Source organism: Phacochoerus africanus, chromosome 2 (genome assembly GCF_016906955.1).
Source record: "Phacochoerus africanus isolate WHEZ1 chromosome 2, ROS_Pafr_v1, whole genome shotgun sequence".
NCBI lineage: Eukaryota > Metazoa > Chordata > Mammalia > Artiodactyla > Suidae > Phacochoerus > Phacochoerus africanus.
This window is the reverse complement of record NC_062545.1, coordinates 210,356,582-210,373,714: the sequence shown is the minus strand read 5'-3', so window position 1 is coordinate 210,373,714 and position 17,133 is coordinate 210,356,582. Positions and strand designations below refer to the sequence as shown.

Below are 17,133 nucleotides of genomic sequence, written 5' to 3'. Positions count from 1 at the left end.
AATAAAAATAATTTGACCATCTCAATAGATGCCAAAAAAAAAGCATTTGAAAAAATTCAGCATCCATTCATGATAAAAACTCTCAACAAAGTGGGTACAGAGAGAATGTACCTTAATATGATAAAGGCTATATATGACAAGCCTACAGCTAAAATCACACTCAGTGGAAAAGGTGAAATCTTTGCCCCTAAGATCAGGAACTAGATAAGGATGCCTACTTTCTCCAGTTTTATTCAATGTAGTATAAGACGTCCTAGCCAGAGCAATTGGGGGGAGGGGGGGAAGGCATCCAAATTAGAATGGAAAATGTAAAACTGGCACTATCTGTGGATGACATGATATTTTATATAGAAAGCCCAAAGGACTCCATCAGAAAACTGTTAAAACTAATAAATGAATTCAGTAAAGTTGCAGGACATAAAAATCAATATGCAAAAATCTATGGCATTTCTATACCCTAATAATTGACCTACCAGAAAAAATAAATAAATAAAAATAAGAAAATAATCACATTTATAATTACATAAAAAATAATAAAGTATTCAGGAATAAACTTAACCAAGGAGTTGAAAGACCTAAACTTTCAAAACTATAAGACATTAATAAAAGAAACAAAGAAGTCATAAATTAATAGCAAAATATTCTGTGCTCATGGATTAGAATAATTAATATTGGTAAAATGTCCATACTACTCAAAACAAATTTATAGATTCAATGCAATCTTTATCAAATTTCTAATGGGATTTTTCATGGAAATAGAACAAACAGTCTTAAAATTTCTATGGAACCATAAGAGACCCCAAAGAACCAAAGCAGTCTTAAGAAAGAAGAACAAAGCTGTTGATTTCTCACTGATTTCAAACTATATTGCAAAGCTATAGTAATTAATAGAGTGTTGGATTATACAACACAGACACCTTAGATCAATGGAACAGAATAGTGAGCCCAGAAATTAATCCACACATATATGGTCAAATAATTTATAACAAAAAAGCCAAGAATGTACAATGGAGAAAGGACTGTCTCCTTAATAGACATGTTGAAAAAACTGGACAGCCACATGCAGAAGAATGAAGTGGGACCACTGTTTTACATTGTACTCAAAAATTAACTCATAAAATGGATTAAAGACTTGAATGTGAGGCCTGAAACCATAAAACTTCAAGAAGAAACATAGATGGTAAGTTCCTTGACATTGATCTTGGCAATCATTTTTTTAAATTGGATACCAAAGCAAAAACAGGTGGGACTACCTCAAACTAAAAGCTTCTCCATAGCAAAGGAAGCCATTAATTAAAATGAAAAGACAACTTACTGAATGGGAGAAAATATTTGTCAGTCATATATCTGATAAGGGGCTAATATCCAAAATATACAAAGAACTCACACAACTCAAAAGCAAAAAATAAAAAACCTTATTAAAAATGGGTAGAAGATGTGAATAGATGTTTTCCAAAGAAAACATACAGATGACCAACAGGTTCATTAAAAATGTTCTATGTCATTAGTTATCAGGAAAATGCAGATCAAAACTATAGTGCAATATCACCTCACACCTGTTAGAATGGCTATTATTGAAAAACTAGAAATAACAAGAGTTGGTGAGGATATGGAGGAAAAAAATCCTCTTGCCCTTTTGTCAGGAATGTACATTGGTACAGCCTATGTAAATGAGACTGTAACTTACTCAAAAAATTAAAAATAGACCTACTATATAATCCAGCAATTCCACACCTAAGTAAAATGAAGAAAATGAAAACAGTAATTCAAAAATATGTCTGCCCCCCATGTTTACAGCAGCATTATTTACAATAGCCAAGATATGGAAACAACATAAGTGTCCACTGATGGATGAATGGATAAATAATCTGTGGTGTATATGTGGTACATACACACAATGGAATATTATTCAGTTAAAAAGAATAAAATCTTGCCATTTGTGACAACAACATGGATGGAACTTGAGGGTATTATGCTAAAGTGAAATAAGTTAGAGAAAGGCAAATACCATATGATCTCTCATATATATAATATAAAGAATTTCTTAAATGCAAGACAAGTGTATGGCTACAGTTAATAGATGCTCTTTTATTATCTATATTTACTAATTTATTTAGTTCTATCTTTGTGCCAGAAAGGATATAAGACGGCTTGACATTCATGTAATATATGATCCTATATGGTTCCCAGAAGTTTTGCCAGACTATAGCAAAAGCTAACCCACAAAACAGCACAAGCACTCTACAAATGCTGCAAAAAAGAAAAACAGGATAATCCAATGTCATTCTAGGTAAGAAAACTTGGGTTAATGATACACAGAATGCCTCAGTTCTCATCAAAGAATTTGCAAATTTTGTCCTAGAATTCCAGGTTTCTGCTATATTTCCAGCCTAGACAAAGCTCCCCATAAACCTACTCTTCCTGAACTCCAAAATGAGGTATCCACTCCTAGCTGACTTACAGGAAAAATCCAACTTCTAGATTGCCTTGTTTTCCTTGGATATCATCCACTCCAGCATTAGGCAAGCGAATGAGATTGGGAAATCTAAACATTCATAACCCAAGGAATGTAGAGACACAAAATAATACAGCAAGTCAAAGTTAACTTCAAAAGATTACAATCCAACTACACATTTTCTAAAATTGAAAATGGAGGTTTAATCATTGGAAATAACATTAGGTCTCAGTCTAAGTCCCTAAATTAATAATTTACTCTCCTTTGATCCACACTTGTTTGCTATAGTTGAGAGAGGACTCAAAGTTCTAGTGGTTAAAAGGGATTAATTTAATGTTCCAAAATAAGTATTTAGATATAAACATGTAACTTTTGACTCTAACATAAACAAGGGAAATGTGTATCATACAAAAAATGAAGTGGCCTAGTGCTTCTTGGCTAAAATAACAATGTCATGTCCTTGAGTGCAATTAGATTTCTCAAGTACCTTAGCACTTCTAAAATTATAGTGCCCATCCCCACCACGTGACAAAGTATAAAAAAACCTAAATCAAATAGCATAAGGAAATACATAAGGATTAAGTGCTTTGAAAATAATTTTATATCACTTAAATGCTTTTAAAAATAATAAATATCTGGGAGTTCCTGTCATGGCTCAGCAGAAATGAATCTGACTAGTATCCATGAGGACGCAGGTTAGATGCCTGGCCTCACTCAATGGGTTAAGGATCCAGCACTGCCGTGAGCTGTGGGGTAGGTCTCAGACCTGCTCAGATATGACCTTGCTGTGGCTGTGGTGTAGGCCGGCAGCTATAGCTCCAATTAGACCTCTAGCCTGGGAACCTCCATATACCTCAGGTGTGGCCCTAAAAAGACAAAATAATGGAGTTCCCATTGTGGTGCAGTGGAAGTGAATCTGACTAGGAACCATAAGGTTGCAGATTCAATCCCTGGCCTCCCTCAGAGGGTTAAGGATCCGGCGATGCCATGAACTGTGTGGTGTAGGTTGCAGACATGACTCAGATCCCGAGTTGCCGTGGCTGTGGTTTAGGCCAGCGGCTACAGCTCTGATTCGACCGCTGGCCTGGGAACCTCCACACGCTGCAGGGGTGGCCCTAAAAAGCAAAGCAAAAAAAAAAAAAAAAGTTTAAATAAATAAATAAAAAGACAAAATAATAATACTAATAAATATCAAATATTCCTTCTCTCCAAAAATGTGTCACTTTTGTTCAAATAATTGTATTTCTTAGTTCGTTCACTAAGCACTAATCCCAGTTGGGAAACACAAGTTAGTAACTACAGGCCTATCTGTACACTCCATACTAGAGTTGAAGAGCTTTAAGTTCTTCTGAATCAACAAGTCATGTCTGATGCTGGAGAAGACCCAAGCTACAGGGGTACCCAGCACATGGGAGTCCCAGGAATCTGTACTTATAGGATGATCCACCTTCATGTCAATACTGGGAAATAGATGTCAAAGAGCCGTTCCCTCCAAAAGGGCTTGAATTTTTACCATCTCTTTCCAGGCTGTTATGAAATAAACACAGGAGTAGATGGTGGTAGATGTCCAGGGCTGCACATCTTCCAATGGAAAACTACCAGTAACAGGAAAGTATTGGCAGAGTTCCCATCGTGGCGCAGTGGTTAACGAATCCAACTGGGAACTATGAGATTGCAGGTTCCACCTCTGGCCTAGCTCAATGGGTTAGGGATCTGGCATTGCCATGAGTTGTGGTGTAGGTTGCAGGCGTGGCTCGGATCCAGCATTGCTGTGGCTCTGGTGTAGGCTGGTGGCTACAGCTCCGATTGGACCCCTAGCCTGAGAACCTCCATATGCCATGAGAGCGGCCCCAGAAATGTCAAAAAGACAAAAAAAAAAAGAAAGAAAAAAAAAACAACAAAGTATTGGCACTCAAGGTCATCTTTTTCCAAAGTTTAGCTTCTCTTTGTTATAACAATACAAGCAGCAGAGTGATCTGACTGTTTCTTTGCTTATGGTAATAGATTGAATTTGCCCATAAATGCATTGTGCCTTTTAGAGATATTAAATCTGAACTTCATAGATTTCACATTTCAGCCAAAGCCAGAAAACAGATGAAAAGAGGCTCCTAAAGATAAATTATGCTCTAAAAATACCAAACATGCTTATACTTATGAAAAGAGCTTTTAATAACAAGTATAATTTATCCCAATTGACTACAAAACAAAGACCTTAATAAGTTAGGATTTTTTACATTTCCAATCAGAAACTATTCAATTTTTCTAGTGGCTGGATTTATTTAAAGGTATTACAGAACAAACACTTACTTTTATCAAACAGAATTCTTTTATAACCTCTATGTTAAATCCATAGCATAATGATACATAAAGCATATTAAAATGATGGAATGCTTCTGAATCAGCAAAAAAAAATTCTAATTCTATTCCATTTAATTTTGATACTTTATACATTTTATTACACTCTAACTTTGAAAGACTAGTAACCAATGTACACTTTACATGCATATATAAAATCAACTAATTACAATATGCATTTACCTACAACATTCCAGTTTTAATTAATTGATTTTTTTTTTGTCTTTTGTCTTTTTAGGGCCACACCCGCACCATATGGAGATTCCCAGGCTAGGGGTCTAATCAGAGCTACAGCTGCTGGCCTATACCACAGCAATTCAGGATCCGAGCCGTGTCTGTGACATACACCCCATTTCACAGCAATGCCGGATCCTTAACCCACTGATCGAGGCCAGGGATCGAACCCACAACCTCATGGTTCCTAGTCAGATTCGTTTCCACTGCACCACAATGGGCTCTCCACATTCCAGTTTTAAGACACATTTCTCAAAAAAGTTTTGATTTTCAAGGAAAATTTAAGAGGGGAAAAAAATAGAGGTGTTTAATCTTGATTGTTTCTGTCAGCCATATTATATGCAAACAGATAAATTAATAGTGCTACAGTCTACAGAGTAAAAGAAAAATTTAACCAAGCTTCTTAACAAATATTGAAATATCAAATGCTATCATTTTGTAACTATTCAAAGATTATTCATTCAGTTCAAGAAGAGAACATTTTTAAGTGAACATGATTCTTTCTGAACATGCTCAGAAATGCATTTCAAACAATGACAGCTTTATTAATTTCAAACCAAGATGTCATTCAGATGCAAAGAACATATCCTTTGTTTAGTCAGACATATAATACTTATCAACCCTTCTTCTTCTGTAGGTCCCTCTCTCTCTCAGTTCTTTGTAAAATGAGTGAAGAAGATTTTAAAAAAATGTTTGGATACAATTTGCTTTTCATTATCATGCTACACAGAGAAAACATTTGTCAACTAAAAAGAAAGTTTTTAGTAAAGTTGAAGACGTTATAAGCTAATAAATGTTCTCAACTTGAGAAAATTTGTGACAAAGTTGATTAAATTCTAAATAATCTGCCTTCTTGGTTCAAATATACTATGTACACAAAAAGGAAAATAACAAACTTAACTGGAAATTACATTTAAAATTGCTCAGTCTTTTGTAATATTTTGTTACCAATTTTAGAAATATTAAATGATTTTGATGAAAGTAAAATCAACTTAGTATACATTTTAAACCTCTAATCAGAACTTTTTATCTTTGAAGTATACACTACTTTTGTCAAACAAGATGATTTTGTAAAACACAGAATAAGTTAATATGCAGCAGAAATTTTTTTCTCAATGTTAAAAATAAAGAAGAAAATAAAGGCAAGACTCAGAAATACAAAATATATTCTGACTTTGCATTTTTACCTGCACATTTATTTGCTGTATCTTTCTAACATCATTTCTTTTCTTTTTTTTTTTTTTTTTTTTAAGGCTGCACCCATTGCATATGGAGGTTCCCAGGCTAGGGGTCAAGTCAAGCTACAGCTGTCCGCCTATACCACTGCCACAGCAAGGCAGGATCCAAGCCGTATCTGCGACCTACACCACAGCTCACAGCAACACCAGATCCCTAACCCACTGAGTGAGACCAGGGATTGAACCCGTAACCTCATAGTTCCTAGTCAGATGGGTTTCCCCTGCGCCGTGACGGGAACTCCTCTAACATCATTTTAAAGCCAGGCTGCTCGGACAGATTTTCTGCTTGTCTGGGGTACTTCATTTCTTTTTTTCTTTTTATTTGGGGGGGGAGTATTTGTAATGATTTTTATTTTTGCCATTATAGCTGATTTACAGTGTTTTGTAAATTTCCTACTTCACAGCACGCTGACCCAGTCACACATACATCTATATGTTCTTTCCTCTCACATTATCATGTTACATCACAAGTGACCAGGCATAGTTCCCAGTGCCATACAGCAGGATCCCATTGCTTATCCATTCCAAAGGCAATAGTTTGCATCTATTAACCCCAAATTCCCAGTCCCTCCCACTCCCTCCTCCTCCCCCTCTTGGCAACCACAAGTCTTATTTCAACCTCACATTAGCAAAGGCATTGTGACAGGAAGATCAAGCAAGTAAGTCCGCAGAACTAAGTCTATTTGAAGACAGTTTTATCATTACTTTTTACAAATTTGGGGATTAATTTTCAATGAAAAGACAGCTAAGATTATTTCGGGAGGTGGTTCTGTATGGTTAGTTTGAATTTTTTTTTGTTGTTAATTAATTCTTGGAGCACTCTTTGATTAAAATCACTGATATGATTAAAAATTGTATGAGATTAAAATATTAGAAATTCTTCATTGCACTAGTTTTTACTCTCATGAGAAAAATTATTCCTAAATCAACCTCAATAGTCTATGTATGTTCAGATTTAGAAGCATCAAAAGCATGAAGTCCTACTTTCATTGTTTTCTGATTCTGGGAATCCCATAAAAACCTCATGGCATAAAGACTCATTTGCAAAAATCCTTCACTAAAAACATAACCCACCACCACCACCTCCCTTTTCAAGTAATGAGAGTTGATCAACCCTAATAAGAGAATGAAAATTTTCACTTTTGCTTTTGTGTTTTGAAAGAAACATTAGAAGGGTTTTTGGCTTTTCAAACAGCAGTGACTTTTAGCACCTCAAAGATACACAACTGAAATGCATGTACTGTTCATTTGCAAAGACACCAACAAAAAGTAAAACACTAGTGATTAGGTGCCTACTGATGATGCCAGTATGGAAGTATTTGCCACTGTGAAGGGCCTAAATAGAATCACATCTTGTCCTGATCATACCTGCCTGCCAGAACAAAATAGGCAGCTGACCAATTATGGGCTGTTTATCTATACAGTGGTACCTTTGTTCTCCAACAATGTCAGATTGCAAACGTCCTGGAACACATATTTACCTGGAGGATTCTTGGCAGGATCATTGTGGCTTGGACTTCCTGATTGTCCAGAATCTGTAAAGAAATCACAGAAAATGTTTTCTTTTTAATTTGTTTTGAAAGAATTTCACAATCCTAAGAAGGACTTAAAAAAATTTTTTTTAAGGTAGAACAATGAGGTTGAGTGTTTAAATAAAGTACACTTTCCTTTCAGCAGCCGTGTTTTATTTATTAAACTAGATGAATGTGTATATATAGTTCTCTGTTGAGAGAGAAAAAAGGACAGATCTCTAATACATGCGGGGTAGGGCAAGGCTTTTTTGAAATAAAAGGTCTGGTGACAAAGCCAATGAAGGTGGTTTGAAGGTTGCTCCTATCAAGAACAATACGAAATAAAGCAGATACATTCCCTAAAAATGCAATATGAGTGTAATTAAACATGCTTAAAAAAAAACCTGAAAATGTTTTTATTCAATGAGTAAAATACACAGAAACAAGAGTCCATTTTTCCAGGATTTCATGTGCGTGCACACAGACCCACTCCAATAATCCCCCAACCTACTGGATCCAGGCCCAGATTCATCTGCATCCCATAATAGCAATCGATTTGCAAACACCAAGAAAAGCATAAATTACTAGGTAGAAACCAACATGGCTTTGTGGAGAGCAAACTGTTGGATCAATTTAATTTCCATCTGTGATAGACAGACTCTGCAGATAAGGAGGAAGAGATCAATGCAGTAATCTGAATTTCCTACCCCACATTATTCCTCATCGATGCCACAGAATGGAACATGGAACCCACACTCCTGTTAGGAAACATGCCTTTCCTCACCAATCTGACACTGCTGTGTTTTGCTCACTCCTGTTTCCTCCAGGCCCCCTCTGCATTTATCTGTGTCATTTGTGCCATATTATTATACACTTACTTGCAGGTTGCTTTGTAATCTTCTTTTATTGGTTCTAGTATTTAAGTTTTGTCTCCCCAACTAAATTTCATGCTCCTGAGCAGAGGCAGAGATTCTGTCTACCTCTTTTGTGTCTCCCTCAGTGTTCTGTTCCTGGCTATGAATGCACTAGGCTTTCAGTAAATGCCAGAGGAATATAGATGGCTCAAATTCAGGAACCTTCTTGACTTGCCTGGAAAAGGCAATTGTGAACTTGATGGTGAATTTCAACCAAAGGTGACAGGTGGCCACAGACAAGTTTCTTCCCCAAAACCTCGCCATTATACCTAAGACAGGGATCCAGTCTTACTTAAGCAGAAATATCTCATGTTGGCTTTTTTTCAGCAGGTTATTTTTTTCTCTTCCCCTAAAGTTATTAACATACAGCAATTGCTGTTTCTACTATTACAGGCAAGGACATCCTATTGGTTTCTTTTTATATATTACCTGGATATTTACTTCTGCCCTTTTTCTCATGTCTGCTAATGAGATTTGATGCTGAGAACAGAATTTTGCCCCTTCATCCAATTTCCTTGTCTTTTTCCTTTTTCTTTTCTTTTCTTTTTTTTCCCCCAGTACAGTTTTTATAAAGTCTGAGCAAATAGGATTCCCACATTAGCCTCCAATTTATTTCTAATTTCCCCAAGGGGAAAAGAAACTAGTAAGGACTACTCCTGCAGTCTGAATTCTGGCTGAAATCTCCTGCAGATAGTCAAAGAGACTTAGGTACACTCTAAAAGCTTTGTCTCATCTCCCATGAATTCTATTAGTTTTTCTGGAATGGAGGCAAGACTCAGTAACTTGTAGCATGGGAGATCAATCTTTCTCCTTCTTCATTCCTATAAAAAATGGCACAATACTGGCCACTTTCCAGACATGGAGTATAATCATTACATGAAAATGATAAATTATATTATTTTGCTACAGCCTCAGCTATTTCTGCCTCAAGTTTCTCTAACAAATGTCCCTCAGTATTGCTACTATTTTCTAGTTTCATTTCTCAATTGACTCTAATATTGAGAAATTCTTACTTATACATAATACACCCACTGATGAGAGCCTCCCTGTGTTTTCTCTCTAAAGTTACTCACACTTATGGAGGTAGAAACATGCAACTCTGAAGAGAGTTAATGTCACCTTCATGATGACACAACATAAGGCAGGTTAAAGGTGACATCAGGGGATAGGAGCTGCACCCTCTACGTGAGCCTTAGCATGTTAAGTCAAATGGACTTCAAACTGGAACCACAAAATTCTTTCCCAACAGCTTGTTGCTGAAATTTGGATCCAGTAAAGAATAAAGGTCTCTTCCAGTCCTAAGAAAATACTCAGAAAAATGGCACCCCCTGTTTCCACAACAGCCCATTTGGAAAACCCTATTTTTTTCCCCTGTGGCAAATTACCCTTCGCCTCCCCCCCCGCCCACTTCCAAAAACTGCAGACAAATTTCTTCAATTGAAAAAATGTAATTACTAAAGAAAACCACAAGCATTTGAGGGAAAGCTGAAGTAGATCTTAAATTTGAGTCACACACTTGCTTTTAATAATAATAATTCTACTTTCTAAAATAATCTGGCACTTACTGGCACACAGTGACAGATCTGCCCTCATATTCCAATGCCTGTGCCCTCCCATAGCACAAACTGGATCCCAAAACACAGAAGAGGCCCCCTCAGGGAGCATGCAAGAGAACATTTACTTTTCAGACTGTAAATTCTAACACTGTAATCTCCTTTTAATTCTTATGTCACATTATATTGGTCAGTTAATTCCAACTGCTGGAAAAGGAAGTAACTAGGGAGTCACAATTGGCAAAGAAACCAAACATGAACTGTTACTGTGGTTAACTTCAGAGAAAGAATTACTGAGCCCACATCTAAAACCCTTCTAATTCACCATCTAAAAGTCAAATTACTCTATACCCAAAGGTTTTATCTAACTGCTTCCATCATTTCCTCAAGTCCTGAGTGTGTATGTGTGTGAGTGTCTGTCTGGCTTCTGCTGTGTCTCTGTGTACTTCATATGTTACAGTGAATCCAGTGTCTGTCCCTCACTAGCTGTTTGATCTTGTACAAAAGTACTTAACTCTCGAGGCTTGGAGTCTTCATCTTAACTGTAATACTTCTACCTTATAGAATTATTCAAAGATTTTATTATACAAAGCATCAAGCACTGATCAGACCTATATTACACAATAATAAAGAAAGATTATTATTAAACATAAAGGCCACATTCAAAACATGACTAATATTTTTAATGGACTAACTCTCAGGAAGAAAGGGGAAAAGGGGATATGACTAAATTTGTCCATCCCAGTGTAAGCACCTAAAACGGTCTGTGGTGAATCAACTGAAGATGGTTGAGTATGTACCCTCCTGAAAATTCCTATGTAAATGCTTTAGTCTTACTCTCCCCTAAAGAGGGAAAGGCACCGCTGTAATTTAAAGTCTCTCAAGGAGCTGTTATGCTCAAAAGGCAGTAGATACCAGCCATGTGATGAAAATCACCTCCTAGAAGACCAAAGTCTTCAAAGAAGGAGGGTGGTAAGAATAGGAATTGTGAGCTGCCCAGAACAGAATCTTGAGTCTAGAAAGATTCTGATGTGGTAGAGAAAAAGCAAAGGAAAGGGGTCTTGAAGGCAGCAGAACTAAGCCAGTCCTCTGTCATTCCCTCCACAGTTTATTTTCTCTTCCTTGATCTCAGACAATGTCGTCTACATTTCTTTGTCTTTCTGATTTGACTGGACAGAAAGTAGAAATGAAATACACTTCATATTACATATTTATGAACTTTATAATACCTATTCTTTGTGTTTTAAAAGCGTGACTTAAACATTATATTTCTTCTAGGGAAAAGAATAGTTAAGGAAGGTATGTCTAAATTCATGCACTTTAAATTCAAACAATTCCTCTTCCCCCAAGTTTCAGGTTCTTCAGGAATAAGAAAAGATTCTCATTCGTACATGACCCTTATTAACCTTTCTTCAATTCTTTCATATACTCTTTCTTAAAAAGTAGCCAATCTTTCATGGCTCTTCTAATATCTAAACTTTACCTAAGAAGTGACCAAGTTTCTCTAAGGATCCAATTTTATGGAAGATCTTGGAATATATAAGTAATCTAAATGACTTGTCCACAGTTACACAGCAACAGTTAAAACTGTGTTTCCTCCATGGGCCACCCATTCAGACACAGTGCCTCTTGAGTGGTTATGATGCAATCTTAAAATCAGGCAAAACCCAAAGACCTTTGACTAGATTAAAAGTTCTGGGAATGTCACCTTCCCTTCATCTCCCTTCTCCTTCCCACCATTTACCAATATGTTCAAAACCTTCTTCAGAAATATAAAAACCCTTTAGCTATTCTTTCTAACTGAAGTTGGAAATTATTATCATTGAAGTCTCAGCACTAATGGATTCTTTAAAAAGAGGCCAACTCTAAACAAATTTAGTTTGGGTTCTCTTTGCTAAACAAAGGAAATTCTAATGTTTTACTAATAATCTGGTGGAAGTCCAATAAAATGTTTGTTAAACACATAAGATAAAAAATAAATAATGACCTGTTAAATGCTTGTTACCAACTTTCTTAGGTGTGGGGAGGGCAGAGGAGGATGAATGCAATTATTTGATATAGGTTGAATCACCACAACTGTGAAAGATTTTTTGAAGGTCATTTATGTAAACATCAATTAAATGAGAATCAACAAGATTTATGGAGCACCTTCTGTACTCCAGTTACTGATGTTTGGAACATAATAGCTTCTCCATAAATACGTGTTAAATTTACATTTAATTTACAATAATGACCTTTAAAATGTTGTTTAAAGAAGAATATACATTTCATTCATGCCTTTTAGAAGCTCAGAGGTTGCTCAGACAGAAATGTAAAAATTTTAAAAAAATAAACTGGGATAGGTGTTATAAACAAGTATATATCAAGAGGAAATCATTAGTTCTTCCTATGAAGGATGGCCAAGGGCATATCATAAAAGATTTCAGAGGGAGGTGACCTTAGAAACAGGGTCTTGAAAAATGAACACATCTCATATCTTCCTAGTACATATTCCTCTCTACTACCAATATGATATCTTGAAAACCTAAAACTGATAAAGCTGTTTCCCTGCTAAAATTCTTACATTTAATCCCAATACATAGAAAAAAACTCCAAAACTTTTAGGATACCATTCAAGGCACTTGGATCTAGCCCCTACCAACACCTGGGTCATACTGCAGCCCCTGAACCTTTCAGTTTCATGTGCGTCACTTCTACTTGTTGGCCCTGAGCCTTTGTACATGGTATCCACCTTTTTTCCCTCCCTAAAGCCCTCCATGTTGAGGTCCTTCCTATTAGATTCTAAACTATATAAAGGCAGGGTTACTGCTCTGCTTAATCTTACAGCACTGATCTTTGGTACGGTGGTTTTAAATTTGGTTAAGCCCAATAAATAGAAAACAGTTGGTCTATAAACCATGGAAGTGCATAAAGAATACTAGGCACGCCCCTTCTGTTCAGAAACGTCTTTCAAAAATGATACAAATAGGAGTTCCCGTCGTGGCGCAGTGGTTAACGAATCCGACTAGGAACCATGAGGTTGCGGGTTCGGTCCCTGCCCTTGCTCAGTGGGTTAATGATCCGGCGTTGCCGTGAGCTGTGGTGTAGGTTGCAGATGCGGCTCGGATCCCGCGTTGCTGTGGCTCTGGTGTAGGCCGGTGGCTACAGCTCCGATTCAACCCCTAGCCTGGGAACCTCCATATGCTGCGGGAGCGGCCCAAGAAATAGCAACAACAACAACAACAACAACAACAACAAAAATGATACAAATAAACTTACTTACAAAACAGACATAGACTCACAGATACAGAAAACAAACGTGTGGTTAACCAAAGGGGAAGAAAGCAGAGTGTGGGGGGGAATTAACAGACATACACTACTGTACATAAAGTAGATAAACAACAAGGACCTACTGAATAGCACAGGGAACCATATTCAAAATTTTGTAATAACCTATAATGGAAAAGAATCTGAAAAAGAATACATACATATATAATTGAATCAATTTGCTGTACACCTAAAGTACTATAAATCAATTATACCTCAATTTTAAATAAATAAATGAGTAAATAAATAAATCCTTAAGAAATTATCCAGTTAAAAAAAAATCAAATATAAAAACTTGTGCCAAGGAAAGGGGATAAGACATGATTCCCAGGGCTGAGCCTCACAGTCTAGTAAGGTTCAGTTTTGGGTCCCTTAATTTCTGAAGTAATATTTGGAAATGGGAGGGGGAGGTAAGAGGAATGATTTTGAGTCAGAAATTCATGTTTGGCTCTCTCCTACAGAGGGAGGAGATGTTTGTTCGGGGTCCAGGAAGCAGGTCCCCGGTTTGAAAGCAGGAGGCCAAAAAGCTTTTGACGACCTTTATATATAAGCTGTCTTTCTGCCCCAAGATCACACTTATTCCAGGAATTCATTTTACTTTCTGATACCATGACTTTGATCAACAAGGAAAACCCAAATTTGAGAGGCATGATTTTTAATTATAATCATTCTGGTGCAAAGAAGGGATTGTACAATGTCACCTACCGGGTCCCTTCTGGCTTTAAAATTCTATGATTCTATAACAATATAGCTTTTATATCAAGGGATATCAGAAGAGTAAATGAAACCCACATTGTAACCTGTTAACCTACAGATAGCCTCTTGCTAGAACTAAAATTAGTCATCATGTGATAAAGGGCTCCTTTGTCATATTCCTTTGCTTTAAGCAGGTAAAGAAATAGCCCATTGTCAACTAAAGAATACCAAGAGAGTTCTCTAAAGGCTTAGAACAGTCCCCTTCTTTCTCTCCAAAACATTATTAACTACCAACATACTAAAATTATATATTTTTATAAATCAAATATATAGTATGCCAGAAGGAATCACTTAAGAAAGAGAAAAGCCAATAGGAAACAAAAGAAAAACTTGAAGGAAAGGATACAGACACATGCGTTTTATAAGAGGGAAATACCAAGTCAGACAAAAACATCCACATTTTCCAAGGAGAGAGAAAATTATTCCTCTTGGACAAACCTCCCTCTCCCTCTGTGCAAAATGTCCTGTCTCCTCTTCAGCAGTTTTCTTCCTGCCAGGTCTGATTTCTCTAGGACTTAGAGTAAGCTTCCTGAAATCACAATTCTGATTTCATACTTTGCCATATTTTATCTCTAGCACAGTTAAAAATCTATACAACTTCAGTTTCAATGGAAGATAGTTTCATCAATTGGGACAACATGAAACTATAGTTTTATAATATTTTCTTTTTCTACTCTTTAATGTTTCTTAGAATAACACAGACAAAGAGCCTGAAGAAACTCAGGGCTTTCTTATTTCTCATAAGCATGCAAAAGTGTGGGGAAAATCCTCATTCATTCCCTTTCTCTCTCTCTCTCTCTTTCTCTCTCTCTCATTTTTCCCTCTCCCTTTCTCTCTCTCTCCCCTTCTCCCCTCACTCTCATCCTTCTCTGTCCCTTCTCAAGAGGACATTACATTATATGGCACCAACTTATCTGCAAAACTTGGGTAAACCTATCCATGGGAAGCATTAACTGTGTCACTCTGTAAATGGAGTCTTTAACCCATTTTTGCAGAGTCTGTGTCCAATCCCCTAAACCCAATTCTGAGTAGGAAGAGAAGTTAAATCTCTCTGAATGCTTTAGACAGAACCAAAATAATATTTCGGAGACATGGCTTCTAACGTATTTTTTAATCATGCCTTTTTATCTGTATTATTTTCTACCAGAAGCCCCATACCTTCAGATCTCACTTTCTATTGGTTAAAAAGATCTTATGATCTATCTTTAACACAACAAAACTCAGAGTTTAAAAAAAAAAAAAAAAAAGGTTGCTATGTTGAGGCTCCTTACAGATAAGAGTTAACCAAAGAACAAAACAGAACAAGAGAGTAGATAGGTGATGTATCCTCTAGTTCTGATCCCTATTCATTCCACTATTCATTAAACTTTCTTTTTTCTCTTTAGGGCTGCACCTACAACATATGAAAGTTCCCAGGCTAGGGGTCAAATCAGAGGTGCAGCTTCAGGACTACACCACAGCCACAGCAACACTGGATGTGAGCCACATCTGTGACTTAAACCACAGCTCACGGCAATGCCAGATCCTTAACCCATTGAGGAAGGCCAGGGATCAAACCTGCATCCTCATGGATACCACTCAGGTTCTTTTTCTTTTCTTTTTTTTTTTTTTTTTTTTTTTGTCTCTTCCAGAGCTGCACCCACAGCATGTGGAGATTCCCAGCCTAGGGGTCTAATCAGAGCTGTAGCTGCAGGCCTACGCCAGAGCTACAGCAACACGGGATCCGAGCTGCATCTGCAAGTTACACCACAGCTCACAGCAATGCCAGATCTTTAACCCACTAGCAAGGCCAGGTATCAAACCCGCAACCTCATGGTTCCCAGTCGGATTCCTTAACCACTGAGCCACGACAGGAGCGCCCCAGTTAGGTTCTTAACCTGCTGAAAACACAATGGCAACTCCTAAACTTTCTCTTTAAAGAGCCACTTTTTTTTCTGTTTAGCAGGAGGATTAGGTTCAAAATATTATATCACGAGGCTTAAAATAAGGATTTGTTTGGGTTCAAAACCAAAATTTGTTCACACGGAGTTAGCCAAAAAAAATATGGCACTGAAATTTAAGGTTGGGGGTGGGGGAAGCGCATACCCATATGAAAGCAAATCAGACCTCTCGGTCCCAGCAGACACTTCACTAGGGCAGATAGGAAGACCCCGCACAAAGAATGTGAAACCTGCCAACGTGTCTGACCAGAGGTTTCCGCTACTTCATCACCTAGCGCCAAACCCCAGCAAATTAAAGCAGGGGTGATCGTATCTGACCTTTCTGGCCTAAGATTAAGTTCAATGACTCTCTACTGATCTAGGGATTGAGCGAACCAAAGGTCACAACCAGAATCATCTAAACTTCTTGCTTTCGAAGGCTTGAGCCTATAGAATGCAAAGACACCATACTGGTCATTGTCAAGATTGCTCACTTTCGATCGTGTGTTTTCAATTAAGTAAATAAAATGTGGTAATTAAATCAAGATTGTGTAATATGTTTTTGATTTGTAATCTCATTTAAATTAATTAACTGACTCAATCCTTGTTTAGTTTTTAAAACTGGCCTAGTTAAGGAAAGAGTCCCTGGGAGAAAATCCAGTTTTCTATCTTTGAAAACAAGGCAAAGCAATCTGGCATACTTTAAAAAAGAAAAAAAAAAATTAGATATACCAGCAAAATATAAATACCAAAGCAAGGGTGTGCGTGGAGAAGGAGGAGGAGTTTTACGGCATGATTTTGACTAAAAAAAAAATAGATCTCACACTAGAGAGAAATAAACCAAAACATTATTTATTCAAAACATTTCTTCTCCAATTTTATGAAGATTGCA

The 17,133-nt window shown here is 36.9% G+C and overlaps 1 protein-coding gene across 7 annotated transcripts in view; it reads right to left on the bottom strand.

The window, feature by feature from the left end:
- Positions 1 to 17,133, bottom strand: part of NFIB (nuclear factor I B) — a 239,712-nt gene that overhangs the window by 91,967 nt on the left and 130,612 nt on the right. For all 7 annotated transcript variants that reach the window (XM_047767631.1, XM_047767638.1, XM_047767635.1 and 4 more), the window contains exon 3: positions 7,764 to 7,817. In XM_047767631.1, coding sequence (XP_047623587.1) covers positions 7,764 to 7,817 — 54 coding nt within the window. The remainder of the gene's footprint in view (positions 1 to 7,763; positions 7,818 to 17,133) is intronic.